General features: G+C 42.1%; 1 protein-coding gene across 1 annotated transcript in view; it reads left to right on the forward strand.

Annotated features, from left to right (window-relative positions):
* Positions 1-9,936: 9,936 nt before the first annotated feature.
* The window catches only part of AKAP9 (A-kinase anchoring protein 9), a 120,729-nt gene continuing 110,790 nt past the window's right edge, over positions 9,937-19,875 (forward strand). Inside the window, 1 exon segment of the mRNA XM_037386447.1 lies at positions 9,937-10,171. Coding sequence (XP_037242344.1) covers positions 10,124-10,171 — 48 coding nt within the window. The 5' untranslated portion in view covers positions 9,937-10,123.

Genomic DNA, 19,875 nt, shown 5'->3' on the forward strand with positions numbered 1-19,875 from the left:
TGTATTTTAATTTTCCAGCACAGTCACAGAACTCAGGAAATGATGTCACTCTCCTAGTGCCAAAAATCAGGTTGGAAGTCCTAAATCTCAGCACACTTTCTCAGCCAGTGACGCAAGCAGCCCGCTGAAGTGAATGAAACCTTTGTCCTATTCAGTGAAACCGGGATTTTTCATGCTTTTTTAAGAACTCTACAAAACCTAGCTGCTGAATATGCTCACAAAGTAAGCTTCAAAAGATAAAAATCGTAAAAGCAACAAAAGAGGTTTCAGAATGGGATTCAGACCTCTCAGGATTAACTGCTGGCAACATTCCTGTGTTTTAAAGAGCAATTTATTTTTTGCTTAAAAAAAAACACAAACCAACACACAACAAAATACTGTTTTAAATCTGATCCCTTATTTTGAAATAATTAACAGCAAACACACAGATTCTGAACAGCAAGTAGTCACTGCAATAAGTGACATCAACAGTAACATTGAGAGGCCACCTCTTTCACCAGGTGTGTCCTGGTTTTGGCTGGAATAGAGTTACTTTTCAGTAGCTGGTACAAAGTATGAGAATAATGTTGAGAACACACTGATGTTTTAGTTGTTGCTAAGTAGTGCTAACTCTAAATCAAGGACTTCTCAGTTTCTTAGGCCCTGCCAGCGAGAGGGCTGGAGGAGCACAAGAAGCTGGGAAGGACCACATCCAGGACAGCTGACCTGAACTAGCCAAAGGGATATTCCATACCATAGAATGTCATGCTCAGTGTATAAACTGAGGGGAGCTGTCTGGGGCCTTGCGATCACTGCTTGGGGACTGTCTGGGCATCGGTCAGTGGGTAGTGAGCAATTGTATTGTGCATCACTTGTTGGGTCTCTTTCCTTTCGGATTTTATTCCTCTTTCCCTCTCTCTCCTTTTAATTACAATTGTTGTTGTTATTATTGCATTTCATTTTATTTCCCCGATTAAATTGTTATTATCTCAACCCACAAGTTTTACCTTTTTCCTGATTCTCCTCCCCACCTCACCAGTGGAGTGAGCAAGTGGCTGCATGGTTCTTAGCTGCTGGCTGGGGTTAAACCATGATGAAGTGTCGTATCAACAATTTAGGAAACACTTTAGCTGAAGATCAACACACCCCAGTACAATAATCTAAATGTAGCTATCAATATGTGATTATAGCTAATGGAGATCAAAATTAGGGTCCAATCCAGATGACTATCCAGTAGGCGTCTAGCATAAACTGATTCACCCTCCAGTCTCTGTTCACTGTTTTGCAAGTAACTCTTGCAGCATGAGATGGGGAGAGGGAAGAAGCTATGCTCCCACCAAAGCAATACCTGAAGCCATCTCTAACAACACAAAGACTTCTTTCATTTCTTCACAAGTCTTTTTTTCCCCAATGATTGTGAAGCCAGGTTCAATTCAAACAGCTGTAAGTGATGCTTATGACATTGAGTCTTCACACTGTTAAGCCAGGTAAGTGAATTCAGACTAAAAAGCCTTAACAGCCCAGTAATAACCCTCAAGTGCATGGAAACAGCCTGTTAATTTTCTTCAAGTACAAGATGCATACATACATCAAACCTTGTCTATCCACTGCTGAAGATAAAAAAATTCACAACACCCAGAGCTTGTTACATAGATCACTGATGAAAATCACCACAATTTTTTAATCAACAATGAGTGCTGTGAGGTCTACTCATGTTCATAAGCCCTCAGCATGTTTCAGTGAAGTTTTCCAGCAATATGATGTCAGTGTTCAAAGAGCTAAACCTGTGGCATTGCATGAACATAAAACACCACACATCACCTCCAGCTCCACAGCAACTGAAGAGCCTATGGGGAAGGACTTCAGACCTTAGACATTACCATTTCCTGAAATACACAGCAAACGGAAGGTCATGCAATATCCTGGACCAATATGATTAAGGCTACTCCTTTAGCAAATATAAATCAAGTTCTGGCACTGCTTTTTTCTCTACTTTCATCCCTAAAGTCCTGCACACAAGTTTACTAGTTCTCTACATCAGGAACATTTTTTTTCTATTTTGTGTCAGAGGTACAACCACTGCCCGTGACAACCCAGCTAATCATCAGCCACACTTCTACAGAATTGTTGCAGTTCGTGCCTCCAAATGCAGAGTAAAATGAGTGGAAAACCAGCCAAGGTCCTTTCACTGGGGCCAGTGAAAGAAGCAGTTTCCCAAACAACTAGCTGCTTTTCTCCTCCCCTAAAGCAAGCTTCCCAGGCTTTGCCTTTACCTGTGTCAATAGTCTGATAAGTGCTTCACTTCGTTTACACTGAGCTAAAACCCAAACACAGGGAAAACCAATACAGATTGGCCCTGGATTATCCTGGATCTGCCATTTCCAGCACCACTCGGACACAGAGGGGCACAGCAGCTGTCCTGTCCTCATGTCTGCCACAGAAATTCACAACTGATCCATGTCAACAGGGGAGAGAAGTTAGGACACAAAGAACAGTATTACAAGGATAAATATTCATGTGCATGAGGTGTCCCAGCTACATTTTTTACACAAAGTTCTTACACCCTTCAAATGTTTAGGTATACCACAATCTGACTAATCACAAACACCCACACTGAACTTCATAAAGCAACTATATTTTTGCAGCATTCTTGATGCTTGTATATTGATTACAGATGTTCCTGCAGTCAGTCTTGCTATAGTTACTTATCTATGACACCAGATGATGCTGAGAGGGTTTCAAAGATGTGCCAGAGAGGCTAGGATGCTGGCATTATCTTGGTTGTCCAGGTGTAACCATTATCCTTCATGGACAGCTCTAAGCTTCCAAGAAGCAATAGTCCTTATTTCCAGGGCTGGGTTGTTCTTCACTTTAGTTTTAGTTAAGCATGAACGATACTAAAACGTGCAGTAAAATGCCGCTACCTCATTACATTACAGTATACAATGTGAAACTAAGATATAGATATTAACAAAGTTAATACACCTTCACATATGAAGTCTGATTGATAACAACTGTTAGGGAAGGGAATGTCCGTAACACCTCCCTGCGGTGCTGCAGCTGCAGGCAGGCAGTGGGAAGGCACTGGGGCTCCCTGCCATCCTTGTTACAGAGGCAGCACAGGATTCTCTGGTTTCTCCTTTTTCCCAGTGCCAGCACAGAAGATGGGCCCCATTTGCCATCTCTGCTAGGTTAAACTGCCCTGCAGAAAGAGCCCACGCTTTCACACGAGCTTGTGCCAAAGCCCACCAAGGGCCTGTTTTCACCTCACTGACTACAGGCCACACGCACTAACCAGAAATCATAGTGCTGAGCTTTCACCTTGCTCTTTACAGCCTCTAAATTTAACATAAAATGCGGCTGCCCGACCCTCCCCCGGAGGCCCAAGGTGCCGGGGAAACCCGCCCTTCCCCACAGGCCGCCGCCCAGGGCAGGGCAGGGGACAGGCAGACACCGCCATTACGCGAGGCCGCCTTTGCTGCCAGTACTGCCGCCTAGCAGAGACGTTTTACTCACCATTTTATTTGTAATGAGCCGTTTGCCACGAGATGGCAGCATACGATAAAATATCCCGGAATTTTCGTCCCAGCTGCTCGCCAGCAAAGTGGTGTCCCCCACAGAGCCGTACGGGCCTCCTGGGAAGCCTTTCACGCGAAGATCTTGATTTACAGAAGTAGGTGGTGGGCTACAAACCCCTTGTACTTCAGTCAGTTTTACAGCTGCTAGGTTGATAGCAGCAGGTAGAAACCAATTTGTTTAAAGAGCATGTTAAAGTTTGGTGACAACAAAAGCTGCGGTCACACCGAGGGAGTGCAAGCCAGGAACACAGGCCGGCCAGCACCAGTGTTGGTGCTTTGGCCAGGCAGCAGCCGGTCCTGCCTTCACAAAAGTGCAAACAAGAAAAAATAAAAATAAAAAAAAAAATCTCAACAGGTAAACAATCAGATCTGCTGAAAAACCTGCACAGTTACGGCTGTGTTGCCCAACCAGGCTGTGACGCACAGCCTTTTTGTGGGTAAAGCAGGAAGAAGACGTGGCTCTGGGAAGGCGGCCATGCTGCTTTCACTCCTGCTGCACTGGCCTGGTGGATTAGCTCTGGCCATACTTGCAGAGCACCCAGCATGTTCTCATAGCAGTTCAGTAATAAATCCTTTTGCCAGGGTGTTAGTGAGGCGTGCTGGTTTTGGAAGGCCTACACACTCTTCTCACAGCTCTGCTGTGTATGGGGTACTCGTTATTTGAGGTGGCAAAAGATTTCCCTGGAAGTATTGAAGTTAAGCCTAGGAAATTCCTTGTACTTAGCAGTTTGTATGGGATTACCCAGCGTGCTATCTCTTTCCCCCCAAAAAATAATGCTAAAAAAGCCATATCTCCCACCATGTTACAATAATTTAGGAGTAATTCTCATTACGAAAGTAATTATCTTTTTAATGTATTTTGAGCTTTGCTAACATACGAATAACAAGTCTCCATTTTAGTACCCAATTGTATCAAAATAGTTAAGAGTTTTAGGAAGCTATACCTTGTTTGGATTTTGTAATTCTGTTGCCATTTCTGTTGCCTGGAGCACTTCATCTCAGATAGCACTGGAAATTCTGGAATTTCTAAAAAAAAAACCACTGGGAATGCTGACCTATCAGGTGAACAGTCTGGATAAATTTGAAAATATTCACACTGGCAAATTGGTAGTGTGCTCAAATGTGGACATTCTGGTAATTTTTTTAAATTCTCCCATGTTCTAAATGGAGTTTCATGAATAACACTTGACCATATAAAATAACAGAATAGTAGGAAAATAGCTAGTGTTTATACCTTCATATGCAATAGGCATAAGAAAATCATATGCAGAATCTTTATGTAAACTGGAGAACTGTGAGCAGCTATAAAGAAATGTGTGCTATAATAGCTCTACATAGAGCGGATACAAATAACTGATTTGTGGTAGAAAGTAATCTTTCTATAATTTCTATAATAAAGTGTGTACCTCAGATATCAAATGCTAGTTTGATGCTTCTGGGTCACTTAATTAGTTGTATTAGTTGCAAGCTTACTTAAATTACCTTCCTGGATATATTATGTCTGCAGAATAAATTGTCCATGTCAAAATTTATTAGTTAAAGAGTCTTGCCTCTTACTATTTCCAGTATTTACATCAAAGCAGCAAACAAATACCATATTTGTCTTAATCAATTAAATTACAAGACATAGAGACACACAGCTCCAGGAGGTAGTGTTACTGTAATATCACAAGAGGCCTGTGCTTTACAGCTGTTGTATAGGCTATTTTATCGTCTTTTCAGCAGAAGAAAAATGTTTGGGTTTAGAAACAAGAAAAATAATTTTGTGTGCTGGACTTGACTGTAACTGAAGCATGTTAGCAAGCCCACATTTATTCATGTATTAAGTGAATGCCTGGGTCACATATGTGTGGGGAAGGTTTTAATGTCTGATTTCTTCTGTCACCTATTACAACAAAACTTAATAAAACTTACTTTAATTTAGGAAAAAAATGCATTCTGAGTAGTGACAAAGCTATACATTTGGTGGGACACTGGTTGCAATGGTTAATATGAGTTTGTCTAACTTCACAGCTGCAGATATGAGTTAAAAATCACATGGTTTTGGTAATTTGTTTCTCCTTATGTCAGAACATTTTATTTTTATCCTCAGTGCTCATGCTGTTTGGTAACTTTTTTCATTAAAAATACATATGAGAGGAATAGAAAATTTAGCTGTTACATCGGACCTTGATTCTATATATATTCATCAGTCACCCCATTTAATAATTTTTCATACAACCATGCTTCTCCAGTGATTCTCAAAAGGAAAAAAACCCAAACAACCACACCAAACTTTAAATCATAAGATGTTTTCCTTACATCTGTAGCTCACTTACTTGTTAACCACCAAGCCTCACTATTTATTCTGCAATGGCATTTGTTGTGCCCTGCTTTGAAGGAGAGAACATTTGTCTGTTTCTAAAACACACTTGGGGGTAGTCCCAACATAAATAACATACCTCAAAAATCCCTGAGATGAAAGTAACTGAGGACTTAAAAAATGTTTTTATAACATGTAGTCAGACAATCTATGTATAATAGGCCAAGTTCTACCTGAAATTTGAGTTGATTTGCATTTGCTAATAGTAAATTAATATGATTTGGTAATATTCCCTCAGCAGTACCTACAAATGGGTCTCTGAAATTATGAACTTTACACGTTTACCTAAATGACCTGTCTGATGCAACCATGCCAACAAAGCAGCACTGTGGGAAACTGCAGTGCAAAGCAATGCTCAGTGCAGCTGATAAGGCACAGAGTGGCACAGCAGACTGTCGCAAAGGCAGAGGTAAGGTACTCATTAAGTCAACCTCATACTCTTCATGGAACCTCACACTGAGGTGAAAGCAAATAATTCTGGTTTACAAGCTCTATGACAGGTAAGTACTGACACCCTGCCTTACTGTCAGTAAAATCAGCTGTAGAACTCCAATTATGTTCAGTGAAAGTGGTGCATGTCCCATCAAATAAACCCTTTGGCATGGTCACCTTTCAGGTGGAGGCGTCTCTTATTTTTACACTTGATCCATTTAATGTTCACTATAATTGAAGGTGTTTTCCTGCCAGGTAGGTTTTGTACAGCAGAACTGTTGGGCAAACGTATCAGAGGTTGCACATCCGTTAGCAGGAGGACTACTCCATTACCATATTATGTTGACCAAATACAGACATTTCAAGTTAAAAATTTTTGTGGTTCTCTTAAGAAACATAAAGTGCCATGGTCACTGAATTGGTGCTAGGAAAAAGATCTGACTGTTATCAGGTAATGTTTTGGTTTTGCAAGCTGGTTCAGGGAATCTTATGTGGTTCATGTAGGAGTCTTTCATTCTAATTTGTATTTTTTGTTCGAAGGAAATTAATTAGAGTTGGATAGTCTCATTATTAAGTGGTATTGCTGATAGTTATGACAACTGAGAACACACAGTATCTGAGCTCCTTAGCTGTCAGAAGAGGTTCTATCACCAGTTTAGGCCTGTGATATTTTGTATTTTTTGCGTCTTATTTACATGTGATTTACCAGCAGCATGTTATGATCTGACAGCCCTCTTATTCCGGCGTCAGTGAACTATGACAGAGTTTGAATTTCCAAAGTAGAACTTTGTGACTTTATCACACATGGTCTTTAGGCTTCATCTTTTGGCTTTGCAGTCCACTAAAGCACCATGATGAGAGTCACCAGGCAAATTTTCAGTGAACAGTGAATAAAGGAAACAGCAGGGGTAAGAAGAAGGTGGAGTTTCATTGTTACAGAAAATGCTGTAGGCGAAGAGGCCTTTGTCCTTCTTTACAAACACAACTAAAAATTACATCTGATATTCGAAGCTAGTTCAGTGCAGTTTTGTATGAGCACTTCCAATAATCAATATATTTGCATATAAAAATAAGCCTGGGCCAAACCCCCAGTCACTCCTATTTTGGAAATGTCTGATCTATATTTTTTACCTTGTTAATCAGTTTTGCTTCACATATGCTACTGTTGAAAACAGTTAATGTGTGTTTAACTTATGTGAATTCAAGGAGCGTTAGAAAGTTAATCAATTTTTAAAGCAGTTACAGCCTGACTCTTGAGCACTATCTTACATTCTTAGGCAAGTGAACATTATTGGTCAATTCTGAGAATTAAGCAAGCAAGATTAATGCCCTTCTGTAACTGAAAGTTTAATTGGCTAACCAAGTTATGAATTCCAGTCAGCTCACCCTGCATGTATCATAAAATAGGAATTTAAATAGCTGAAGTAGGAGATTATACTGTATGGACTGCGGGGTTTTTTTTTCCTAGGAGAGAAAGTCCTGTTGCTCTTCTAATGTTAAAAGAATATGGAAATATTCTCTGGGATATTTTATCCAGCAGTAATTTCCACAGTACTCTATTACAGTTTGTCAGTCTGATTTTTGTGACTTTCATTGTCGTGAATTAGGTGTTTAACTAAAATCCATTAGAATTACATGGATATAAATCTGTGAGCGGGAAATTAGGCCCATCAATTCTTAGCATTGACTCAAGAACCCATTTAATGATGGGATTTGGGAAGTTTGTAATTATCTTCTAAATGGGATATGTACTGATTAAGAAATTACTATCATAATGTTATGTGTGGGTGAAATTTTACAGCCATTGAACATCTAGTTCTGTGACAGTGGGCTCCATCCGCCAAGACAAATGTCATTGGCACAGAAAAGGTGATTTATTTTTCCCTCAGGGACCTCTGGGCCTTTGTAATTACTGGGAAAAAATAAAGTACTTTCTATTACTGACTCAAGAACATATTTTTAGGGGATGAACTCAAATAAGTTTGTATTTCTATAAAAATATTTCCTCTTTAATTCTTAATTTAATTTTCATTTGCTGCTTTTCTCTGTAACATGCACTTTCTTTAGTGAGATAGCAAAGTCTGAGAACTTTAACTGAAACATACACTCGCTTCAAATATGGAACAAAGTATAATGTGGACATTTGTCATTCCCTACCATGGATAGAATTTTTTTTTTTACATAAATGGTATTAATTTCCTTTTTGACTGAGGGTTGAGGACATTGTTTTGTAAATACAGGAATGCACATTATGTGTACTGATCAACAAATGATTTCAGACTTTTCCATGAAATATAATGTGTTTTAGGAGAGGTGGAAAATCCTTAAAAATCAGATTGTAGGTTTAGTTTACTTTGGCAGTAACATGGGTGTGGAATTCTGCTGCTATGAGTCCTAATATTTTTCACCTTGGTCCTGCTCAGTAATACTGTGCAGATGTTTTCTCTTTGACATTCTCTCCCGTTTTGGGTGTACCTGGTCCTTGCTGGGTAAATCAAGCAAGGAAGGAACACATACTAGATGAATTGCGTTCAAAAGATGAGCAAGGCTGAAATCTAAATTAATTCAGAAGGATTTTTCATTTAATAAAGTAGAATGATTCCAGATGCAGAATAAGGAATCCATTCACGGGCAGCTGTTACACACTAAGGAAAAAAGGCATGCCAGGAATGTGTAAGCCTGTGCCATCCGTTGCACCATCGCAAACGGAACTGACTTTAAGTGTAGTTGAAAGAAAAAGCACAGTATGAACAGGTAATACAAATTGCTACTAGACTTGCAAGGCATACAATTAGCAGACGATATTAAATAAGCCCAGTATATTGCTTTGTATCAAATGCTGAGGCATAGAAATTGCATTAGCATTTAATAGCCACGTGCCATATTTCCCATTGTGATTTTAACACTCCCATTTCAACTCTTCTGGCACGATGAGTGCATATTAAGTAATTTAAACGGGGGTGGGGGGGTGGGGATACACATCCTTTGTTGTCATCTTTACACAGCCTGCGACACACGCTCAGGAAGCCTGGGTGGTGTATTTCCAGGCTTGAGATCCATGCTATAGGGAGCTTGCAAATCAGCGAGCCGCAGGCAGGAGCAAGAAAACACTGTAAGAGTATTGAAACTGTCAAAATTAGCACTGCAGCCAGAGAGGGTGGATTTGCGAGCAGAAGGCAGCACTCCTGCACACCTCGGGCAGTGCCTGCTCAGTCCTTTGTATCAAAGCAGCAGCAAATTACAGGCGTCTCGGCGATGCCGTTCTTTGTGGGAAGAGAAGCCCCCCGCCCTCAGCCTGCAGGAGCGAGGCGGGGTGCGGAGGGGTGTGTGCCCGCCGGCGCCTCCTTCCCCCCGCTCCGCGGCGGCTGCGGCCGTGCTCGCGGCTTGCTGCCCGCGCTCGGCTCCCGCCGCCGGTGCGCGCTGCCCGCCCGGCCTGGCGGGGGCAAACCCGCTCGTCCCGGGGCGGCTCCGGCGCGGCTCGCCGCCGGGCGGGGGGCGCTGGCGGCCAGGGGCGCTCGGCGGGAGGAGGAGCTCGCAGCAGCAGGAGGAGGAGCGGGCGGCCCGCACGTCACTTTCCCCGGCCGCATGTGTACGTGGAGATGAAGATGGCGGCGCCGGTGGCCCCGCCGCGGCAGCTTCTGTCGCTGTGACGCGGGACGGGACGGGACGGGACGGGACAGCGAACGTGTGCGCGCGCCCCGGCTGAGGGGCGGAGGCAGGGTGGGCCCCGCCTCGCGCCGCCGGTAACGGTCTGCTCAGTCGGGCAGTCGCCATGGAGGACGAGGAGCGGCTGAAGAAGCTGGAAGCGGGGAAAGCCAAGGTGGGAGGCAGCGGCGTGGCGGGGAGCCGGTGGGGAGCGCGGTGACGCCAGGGGAGGACAGTTAGCGGGGCTGGGCCGGGCGGCGGCGGAGCGTGGCTGCGGCGGGAGGCTCGGCGCGGGGCGCCGCCGCGAACAAAGCCGCGGGCGGAGGAGGCGCTTTGTGCTGTCCGCCCTGCCCGCCCCGGCTCCGCGCCCGGCCTCGGGGCCGCGCGGGGCCCTCCTCGGCCGGCGCGTGGGTGCGAGTGGCCGGTGACAGCGGGCCCCGCACGCCACAGGTGCTCCTCGCAGGGCCGGGCGGCCGCAGCTGTGGGGCCCGGCCGCTGGCGGCGCCGGGTGGAGGAAGAGCCGAGGAGGAGGAGGAGAGCCAATTGCCGTACCCCTTCGCAGCCGGGGCACGAATTGTTGCTGTTAAGCCTGGGAAGCTCCCTGTAAAGCAGTGCATGGAACCGGCAGCTGCTCCTCAGTGAGGTACTACAGAATCACTTAGGTTGGAAGGGGCCTTTAAGATCAAGTCCAGCCGTTAACCCCGGAGTGCCGAGTCCACCGCTAAGCCATGTCCCTAATACCGCGAGAGAGCCTTAGGAGGCAGGGGATTACAGGTGCCGCCGGTGGCGCGGCCAGGTGCCTTTCCCGGTTCTCTGGGAGACGCCGGGCAGTACGTGAGGCGGCCGTGGGACCCGGCCGCGGGCGCTGGCAGCCCTGGGTGCCCCCCCCCGCCCCCGCCTCCTGGTCTGGCGGGCGGCTCAGACGGGGCCCTGCGGGCTTACCGGAGCTTTAATCGGGGAGCTTATCATTTCACTCCTCGAGCACGGCTCAGCGCACGCCGGCTGTAAAGCACTCCGCCCTCTGGGCGACGAGAGCGGAGTTACCGCGCTGTAGGAGGACCTCTTTCTTACTTCAAAGAAAGCCTTGGCGTGGTCAGTGAGATAAGGTAATTAACGGCACTCGTAGGAAAAGAAGATAAAATTAGTGTTTTGATATTAGTTACCGTCTGGTTCCTTGCAGCAGTCATTGCTAAATGAGTTTAGTAGTTTGTCAGCCAGTCATTCGCACACATGTAACTTGGCAGGAGCTCATAGTACAGGTAACTAGACGTCCTAAAGATAAAACTGGAACACCAGCATTGTCTTGTTTCTGTGGTCCATGAAAAAGACAAGGTAAGTTTGGCTGTTAAGTTTGAATAGGTATTTTGCTGTATTAGGCAAAAACTTTGTAACTTAGGTGAGTTTTTGTTCCCTTTGAAAGACTGTTCAAAACCTACACTGGGAAACTCCTAGATGGAGCTATATAGGGAGACCTGTTTTTAAATGCTGAGAGCAAGAATAATGTTTACACAATGTTATGCAGTACTATTAAAGGGCACTGGGACAGATCAGGTACTGGTGGCACTGTGTTCTGTCACACCCAGGTTGGCTAATTCTTTTGCAGAACATCAGAAAGTACTTTGCAAAGAAAATGGTTGAAGTTAATTTGCCAGTATTATAAACCACAATGAAGGATTTATCAAGAGAATTTATATTTTTCTGTCCATGTTGGCCTGGGATCGACACAGAAAATTAATGACAATTACTGAGAGGTGAACCAAAAGCCAGGACTCTAGCAGGAATTCAATGGCTTCCTTCTTTGAGAAAAAATGTGTACACACCTTACTAACTTGTTGCATTTTAAGAGCGCTGTCATAATTTTCACCCTTCTTCCAGACTTTTCTGACTAAAACCTAATGATCCTGTGTTCACTTGAAGACTTTCATATTCTGTGCTTTTAAACATCCCTTGTGGTTTAAGTCATTATAACTCTTTAAAGCTATATGTGATTTACATGGGAAGGTACTGTAAAAGCAGTGTTAGTTTTTCAGATTTTTCATTGGTGTTCTGTGTACCATTTACCCCCTTTTTTAATGTGTGAATGATGTAATTAAACGTGTTGTACTGTGGAGACTAGGGCATAGTCTTCCAGTGACAAATGCTACTGATAAATGCAGAAAAGAAGAAATTATTAGAGAATGGAAGCAGGAGTTGCTCCTGAAGCTGCTTTTCTCTTTTTCAAGGATACAAACATATTCACAGTAGCATAATCAGTATGTCTTCTAAAACGGCTTGGCTCCAACGAGTATTTTCTGCAAACCACAGCAACAAGCATCCAAAAACTTTTGAACCTAACCATTGAGTGTTGTTTAAGTAAAATATCTGGGAAAATGTATTAAAGATAGTGCTGTTACTGTGCTAAAAGTGCAGGTGTTGCTATGCTGCAGATACCTTAATACATCCACCTAAAATTATAAATATGTAAATAAGATGTTGCATAAAGTGTGGGATGAATGTAGGTGGTTTGGAGGCCAGTAAAAGAGTCTAGTAGGTGCCACGGAGGTGGCTGGTACATTGCTAACAGTGGAGTTATTATTTGAAATTAGGACATAGACTCTTGTTTGGGTTTGGTTCGTTTTGGGGTTTTTTTTCCTCGCAAAGGAGGTAGCTAACTACTACCAAATGTCAGTATGTGTGTATTAAGCAATATGAATATTCTGTAAAGCAATTGTTTGGTTGTTCCCCAATCATAATGTTGAGTAGGCAAGCTGTGGAGTTTGTTTTTGTGTGAATTTATGTGCAGTGGAACTTTTTCTTGTTGTCTTCTTAAGACACAGTCTCCCCACTTAGATCTTTTACAGGGAAGTGTATTACAAATGGATTTTCTGCAATGGAAGTTTGAGTCCTTCTTTATTTTTACTAGAAATGAGAAACTGCATTGTGAATTTTACCTTGATTGAAAGGTGCTAAGTATGATCAAGCCTGGCAGATTGGGTCTCGGCACGAAAACACAGCCTTTGCCAGTACATCATTTGAAAAATGGAATTAAAAGCTCTTGATAAAGGCTCATCAACATTAATGCGTACCTGCTGACTTTTGGAGACTACACCAAATCTTTATTATGAGGCGGTTGCACCGTATGTTGCTGTTCTGTCTGTTACAAACCCACAAAGGCAAGGGAGGCACAAAGTTAAACCCAGTAAATTACAGGCTCCTTTTTCCAGACCTGTAGTCATTCATTTTCCTTGGCTGCAAGGTAAATGTGTTGGATGTTAACCCAGCCTCTGTAAATATCTGTCTCCTTTACCCATTTAAATGGTCTCTCTGTGCCTTTATAGAAGTCTCTTCTTCCCAGACAATTTCTTCATCTCAGATCCTGCACTGATTATAGTGGCGCAAGGAGAGTGTCAGAAAGGCTAGTTAGGGGTAACAGGGTTGACTGTGATGGAAGGTGGAAAGAAGATGATGTGTGCCAGCAACAGAAATATAGATGCATGTTGTTAAGTTGATCAGTGCCCCAAAACACCATGAACTTAGAAATCAATCAGGTATGTTTTGTGCCTTGTTAAAAAGATTCTAGAATATTGTTGATGGCCTGAGATAGTGTAGATATAGCTGGTCTTACAAAAACCTTGATGAAGATCTTAGTTTGATATTTGTGTGCACGCATACTATGTGTGCATGCCTGTGTGCATCAGTTTGCTTGGAAATCTCATCTAACATTACAGTGGCTACTATTTATGGTGGTTGGGTCTTTTAATTTTAGTTAGTTTTTAAAAAGATCTTAAATACTGTCTAATATTTATTATTGACTATTTAAAAATATTTAAATATAATTTAATATTTTAAAATATTTTATTTCATTTTAGCAGCTTAGTAGCTGGCTTTTCTTATCAGGATGTCCCACTATTTTAATCAACTTTCAAAACTATACAGAAGAGTTTGCTAGCTCCAGAATAAAAACATCAGGGACTTGGATTCCCTTATGAGAAAATGGCTAACAGTATTTTGGTAAAGCTTTTGAAATTTAAAAAAAAAAAAAAAAAAAAGTGATTTATACACACACACACAAAAACCACACAGCTATTATAACTGGTAAAATTAAGAGAGATGAAACTATCAATAGCAAGTTTTATGGAACGGTCAGTTTCACAGTACTGAAAATTTATTTGTAAAGTATTTAAATTTGTGTGTTGCTCCTGTTTAAATTTGTGTTGAGGAAAGGGCACGCTCCTTAGCTGTGTGCTTTTTTTGGTATGGGAGGGGTGAATGAGGAAAAGACACTAATTTACTTTGTAAATTCTCTCAGGTTGGTTTAGGATTTCAGATCTAACATTGTAAGTGCAGAATTTAATGTCCTGATTTTCATAGGTTCAGTGTATGTTTGTAATATATTCTTGTTGTGGTGTTTGGAGAAATCTAATTGTTGAAGAACCTTAAAAAATAAGGGGAACTAGTTTAGTTAAACACTTGAGCACAGAATAAGTAGTGTTACTAATTTTGATCTATACCAGAAAATCGCTGAGCAGACAGAACAGTGAAGTTCGTTTAGGAAGCGCTAATGGCACTCAGTGGACAAGTATTATGGGTTGTATAACTAATTTAACAAGTTATCTTCACAGATTGAATAGTAAAAAGAAATAAATGCACTTTGTCTTGTCGTGCATGTGTCCTGGTTTCGGCTGGGATAGAATTAATTTTCTTTTTGGTAGCTGGTACAGTGCAGTGTTTTGGATTTTGTATGAATATAATGGGGCCCTGAGCCTTTGAATAAATTAAACAGGAGGTAGTTCATGCAGTAGCTCTTGGACCAGTCCAGACAGGGCAAGGTGTAAAAAATGTGCTCTACACGGCAGCTGGGGAGAATGGGCCTACCTGGAGCCTCTGGCAGAAAGCACCAGGGGAGACTCGAGGTTGACCCTTGGGCTTTTGGACTCAGGGATACAGAGGATCTGAGGCTCACTATATTGCAACTGAAAAAGAGATACTGGTGGCTTATGAAGGGGTTCAAGCTATTTAGAAGTGGTTGGCATTGAGACACAGCTCCTCCTGGCAGCCCGGTTGCCAGTGCTGGGCTGGATGTTCAAAGGTAGGGTCTCCTCTACACATCATGCAACTGTTGCTGCATGGAGTAAGTGGGTAGCACTGATCACATGAGCTCGAATAGGAAATCCCAGTCGTCCATGAATCTTGGAAGTGATCATGGACTGGCCAGAAGGCAAAGATCTCACAATGTCACCAGAAGAGGAGGTGATGTGCTGAAGAGGCTCCACTGTATAATAAATTGCCAGAAAATGAAAAGCAATATGCCTTGTTTACTGATGGGTCCTGCCATATTGTAGGAAAGCATCAGAGGTGGAAGATGGCTGTATGGAGTCCCCTGTGACAAGTTGCAGAAACTGCTGAAGGAGAAGGTGAATGGAGTCAGTTTGCAGAGGTGAAAGCTATCCACCTGGCTTTAGACATTGCTGAGTGAGAAAAATGGCCAATGCTTTACCTCATGCATGGTGGCGAATGCCCTGTGGGGCTGGTTGAAGCAATGGAAGCAGAGTAACTGGCAGCACAGAGGTAAACCCATGTGGGCTGCCGCACTGTGGCATGGTATCACTGCCCAGGTGGAGAACCTGGTTATGAAGGTACATCATATAGATGTTCACATATCCAAGAGTGAGGCCACTGAAGAACATCAAAGCAGTGAACAGGTAGATCAGGCTGCTAAGATTGAAGTGGCTCAGGTAGATCTGGACTGGCAACATAAGGGTGAATTATTCATAGCTTGGTCGGCTTATGACACCTCGGGCCATCAGGGAAGAGACGCAACACATAGATGAGCTCATGATCGAGGGGTGGACTTGACCATGGACACCATCACACAGGTTATCTATGAATGTGAAATGTGCTGCAATTAAGCAAGCCAAGCTGCTAATCCCTCTTTTGTATGGATCGTGATGGCTGAAATACAAATATGGGGACGCCTGGCAGGTTGACTATATCACGCTCCCACAAACCTGCCAAGGCAAGCAACATGTGCTTACAATGGTGGAAGCAACCAACAGATGGTTGGAAATGTGTTCTGTGCCCCATGCCACTGCCCAGAACACTATCACGGGCCTTGAAGAGCAAGCCTTATGGCAACACAGCACCCCAGAAAAGAACTGAGTCAGACAACGGGGCTCATTTCCAAAACAACCTCTAGACACATGGGCCACAGAGCATGGCATTGAGTGAGTATATCACATCCGCTGTTGTGCACCTGCCTCCAGAAAAATGAAATGATACAATGGACTGTTAAAAACTACACTGAGAGCAATGGGTGGTTGGACCTTCAAACATTGGGGTACACATTTAATAAAAGGCACCTGGTTGGTCAACACCAGAGGGTCTGCCAGCTGAGCTGGTCCTGCCCAGTTGAAGCTTTTATGTACTGCAGAAGGGGATAAAGTTCCTGTAGTGCACATCAAAAATATACTTGGGAAAACAGTCTGGGTTATTCCTGCCTCAGGCAAAGGCAAACTCGTTCATAGGATTGCTTTTGCTCAAGGACCTGGGTGCACTTGGTGGGTAGCATGGGAGGATGGGGAAGTTCAGTGTGTGCCTCCGGGGCATTTGATTTTGGGTGAGAATAGCCAATTAATTAAATTGTATGATGTTAATTGCTATGCAACACTGTATATTGTCACTTCTATGGTGGCTGTATGCCCATTATTGCACTGGGCACCTTGCAGCGCCTGTCTCTGCCACTCTGGATTTGGGGATCTGAACCCACCTCCTTTTCATCACCACATTAATGAAGAATGAACTTCAAGGAGACGGGACAAGTGCAGCAGTGGTGGAATCAGAACTGGCTTCAGCATGGAACAGTCCAACACCTTGCATCGTCTTTCCTGCCCTGAAAGACTGTTATGACAGTTGGAGCCCAAAGTCATGGACTGAACGAGGTCAATGGGCTTTTATAGGGATGGTACATAGACTAAGGGAGTACCTGTGTGTTTATATGAAAAGACAGGGAAGGTAACAGAATATTGGAAAGTATGGCATGATACAAATGGTATGGAATAAGGGGTGGATATTGTCCTGGTTTTGGCTGGAATAGAATTAATTTTCTTTTCAGTAGCTGGTACAATGCTGTGTTTTGGGTTTAGTATGAGGATAATGTTGAGAACACACTGATGTTTTAGTTGTTGCTAAGTAGTGCTACCTCTAAATCAAGGACTTCTCACCTCTGCTAGTGAGGAAGTGCACAAGAAGCTGGGAAGGACCACATCCAGGACAGCTGACCTGAACTAGCCAAAGGGATATTCCATACCATAGAATGTCATGCTCAGTGTATAAACCGGGGGACTTGGCTAGGGGCTGCCAATTGCTGGTCAGGGACTGACTGGATATCAGTCAATGGGTAGTGAGCAATTGTATTGTGCATTGCTTGTTTTTTTTTCTTGGGCTTTATTCCTCCCTCTTCTGCCCTCCCTCCCTCCCTCCCTCCAGTTGTGGTTGTTACTATAACGATATTTTACTTGAGTTCAATTATTAAATTGTTCTCATTTCAACCCTAGAATTTTGTCTTTTTCCAAATCTCCTCCCTGTCCCATGGAGGAGGGGGGGATGAGTGACAGGCTGCATGGTACTCTGTTGCCAATTGGGGTTAAACCATGACAACATCTAAGTATTTCAGGTGGCTGAAGATGAAAATTATACATATTATTAAAATAGCACTGCTTAAGAGCCTGAGAATGTTTGCATTCTTACATCTTACTCTTTTGAGGAGAGAAAAAGATTTTACTTCCTCATATCTGACCTCTTTGGTCTGAGAAATTTTGGATTTCTCTAGGAAGGCTGTTGGATCAGGTTTTTTTAAATAAAAGATTCAAGTGGAGCATGGAATAGCTATGTGCCACAGTGATTAAAGCTCTAATTTAAAAACCCCAGAATAATTCAACATGTAGATTATGTTTGTTTAACATGGTCCTTTTAAATGCCATGTAATTTAGCTGAAGAGGAGAGAAAGCAGCATTTCAGTGATTATTAAGAGTTTTTAATCATAGAAGATATTAAATGCATTTAAACCTTACATTTCATCAAAGGGCTGACCTAACACATCTTGTTTTGCTTTCAGTTGTAGACTATTCATTTTATTTATCCTCTTGTCTGCCTCAAGTAATGTGAACGAAAATAGAGAGTCCTAGAAGCAAGAATTTCCTTTTCAGTCTGCATTTTCTTACTCTGCTTTTCTCTTAAAATAAACTTGATGTTCTCTTGAGGATAATAGAATTACCTGCTCTTTATGGTTTTCTCAGTGTTCTCTTTTCCTTTAAAAAAAATCATGTTTTTTCTCATTGTGTTCAAGTTTATTCTGGACTTTATTGGGTCCTCGTAAAAAAAAAAAACAAAAAACTTGAATTGAAATCTGGGATTTCAGCTCTCTTTTTCAATTGACACTACTAGAACTCTTCCTATTTCTTTGTTCTCTGTTTTCGTTTTGATCTCCATTTCCCTCATTCCAGAGATCTAATCTTGCTTTTGATACAGGGCTTTGATTATTTGTTTTAAATGTTATTGTCAGTATACCCTTCTGGTCAAATCTGTAAAGTAGCTGTCTACCTTTCAATAGTGATGCAAGGTAGAATGAGTTTGAAGTAATGCTTACTTTCCTCTGAGAATGTAGATAAATAGCTCTTCAAAATAACCTTTGTTCTGTAGCCAGTTTAGAGAAAATTGGTCTTTAATCCAAGATGCCCAGTGAATTTCACAAAAATTAAAAAAAAATAAGAAAATGCAGTATTTAGTAGTACTGTGAAAGCAAGAAATCGCACTGTAGAAAAACGATTTAAAATATTTTCTTGCTGCTCCATGTATAAAAAGAAGGAATTACAGAAAAGAAAACACAAGAGTTGTTCTTTGCCTACATACAAGACTTCATTTTAGTGCTAGTCTCTTCCCTCATTTTTATGGTCTGCTTTCCAGCTATTTATTTTCTTAGTATGGGTGTTGCAATAGCAAAACAGATGTGACTGGCATTTGTTTCCCTCAGTTATAACAGTATCCACACAAGTTTGTTTGTTTATCCAGATTTGGAAATAGGCATTATCACCACCACATATTCTTTCTACAGTACTTCCAGTAAAGTGTATCTGATACTCCAAGAAAAGTAGATTGAACCTTTTGACATATGTAGGTGTTACCAGAAATTCCTGTGTTTTTTTCCCAACAGGAAATAATCAAACAAGTAGGTTCTCTTAAGTATTGCTGTACAGATACACTAACTGCAGAATAACATAGGGTTCCTGTTGCACCTTGGTGTTTGGAATAGTAAAAATCTGATAAAAATGAGGACAAAAGAAAAAAGGCCAACTTTGCTGTACTACCTTATATTGCAGTGTAAGTTTATATACTAAGACAATTGTTGGGAATTGTAATTTAGGGGCTGAAAGCTCTGTCTTATGTGTCTGCCCCATAGCTAGAGATTTCAATGTATTTCTGTGTATTTGTTTAAAAATCATTTTGTTACTGGTACCAGCTAATGGGACACTGAATGTGCAAGGACATGTTGATAAATGTGCCACGCTTTAATGAAACACATCCAGTAATTGCAGTCTTTTGACTGCTATGCTGAAACATAAAGTAAATAGATCTTGAAATTTATGATTAGACACTTGTATATTGACTGCAGAGTCCTGGCATGCTACACTGTGTTGATAGCTCTGGTGTTCCTGTTTCTTGAAAGAAACCTTAATCTGCATTTTCACATGATTTCTTGAGAAGCCAACATATTATATTATAAACTACCTTTCCTACGAGTGGAGAAAAAGACAGAAGAATGAATGAATAAAAATGTTAAGATTTCTTAGAATTCTTAGTTTCTTGGAAGTATGGAGTCAGTCTTCCTGTTTCTCCTCTCTTCTG

Source organism: Falco rusticolus, chromosome 4 (genome assembly GCF_015220075.1).
Source record: "Falco rusticolus isolate bFalRus1 chromosome 4, bFalRus1.pri, whole genome shotgun sequence".
In the NCBI taxonomy this organism is placed as follows: domain Eukaryota; kingdom Metazoa; phylum Chordata; class Aves; order Falconiformes; family Falconidae; genus Falco; species Falco rusticolus.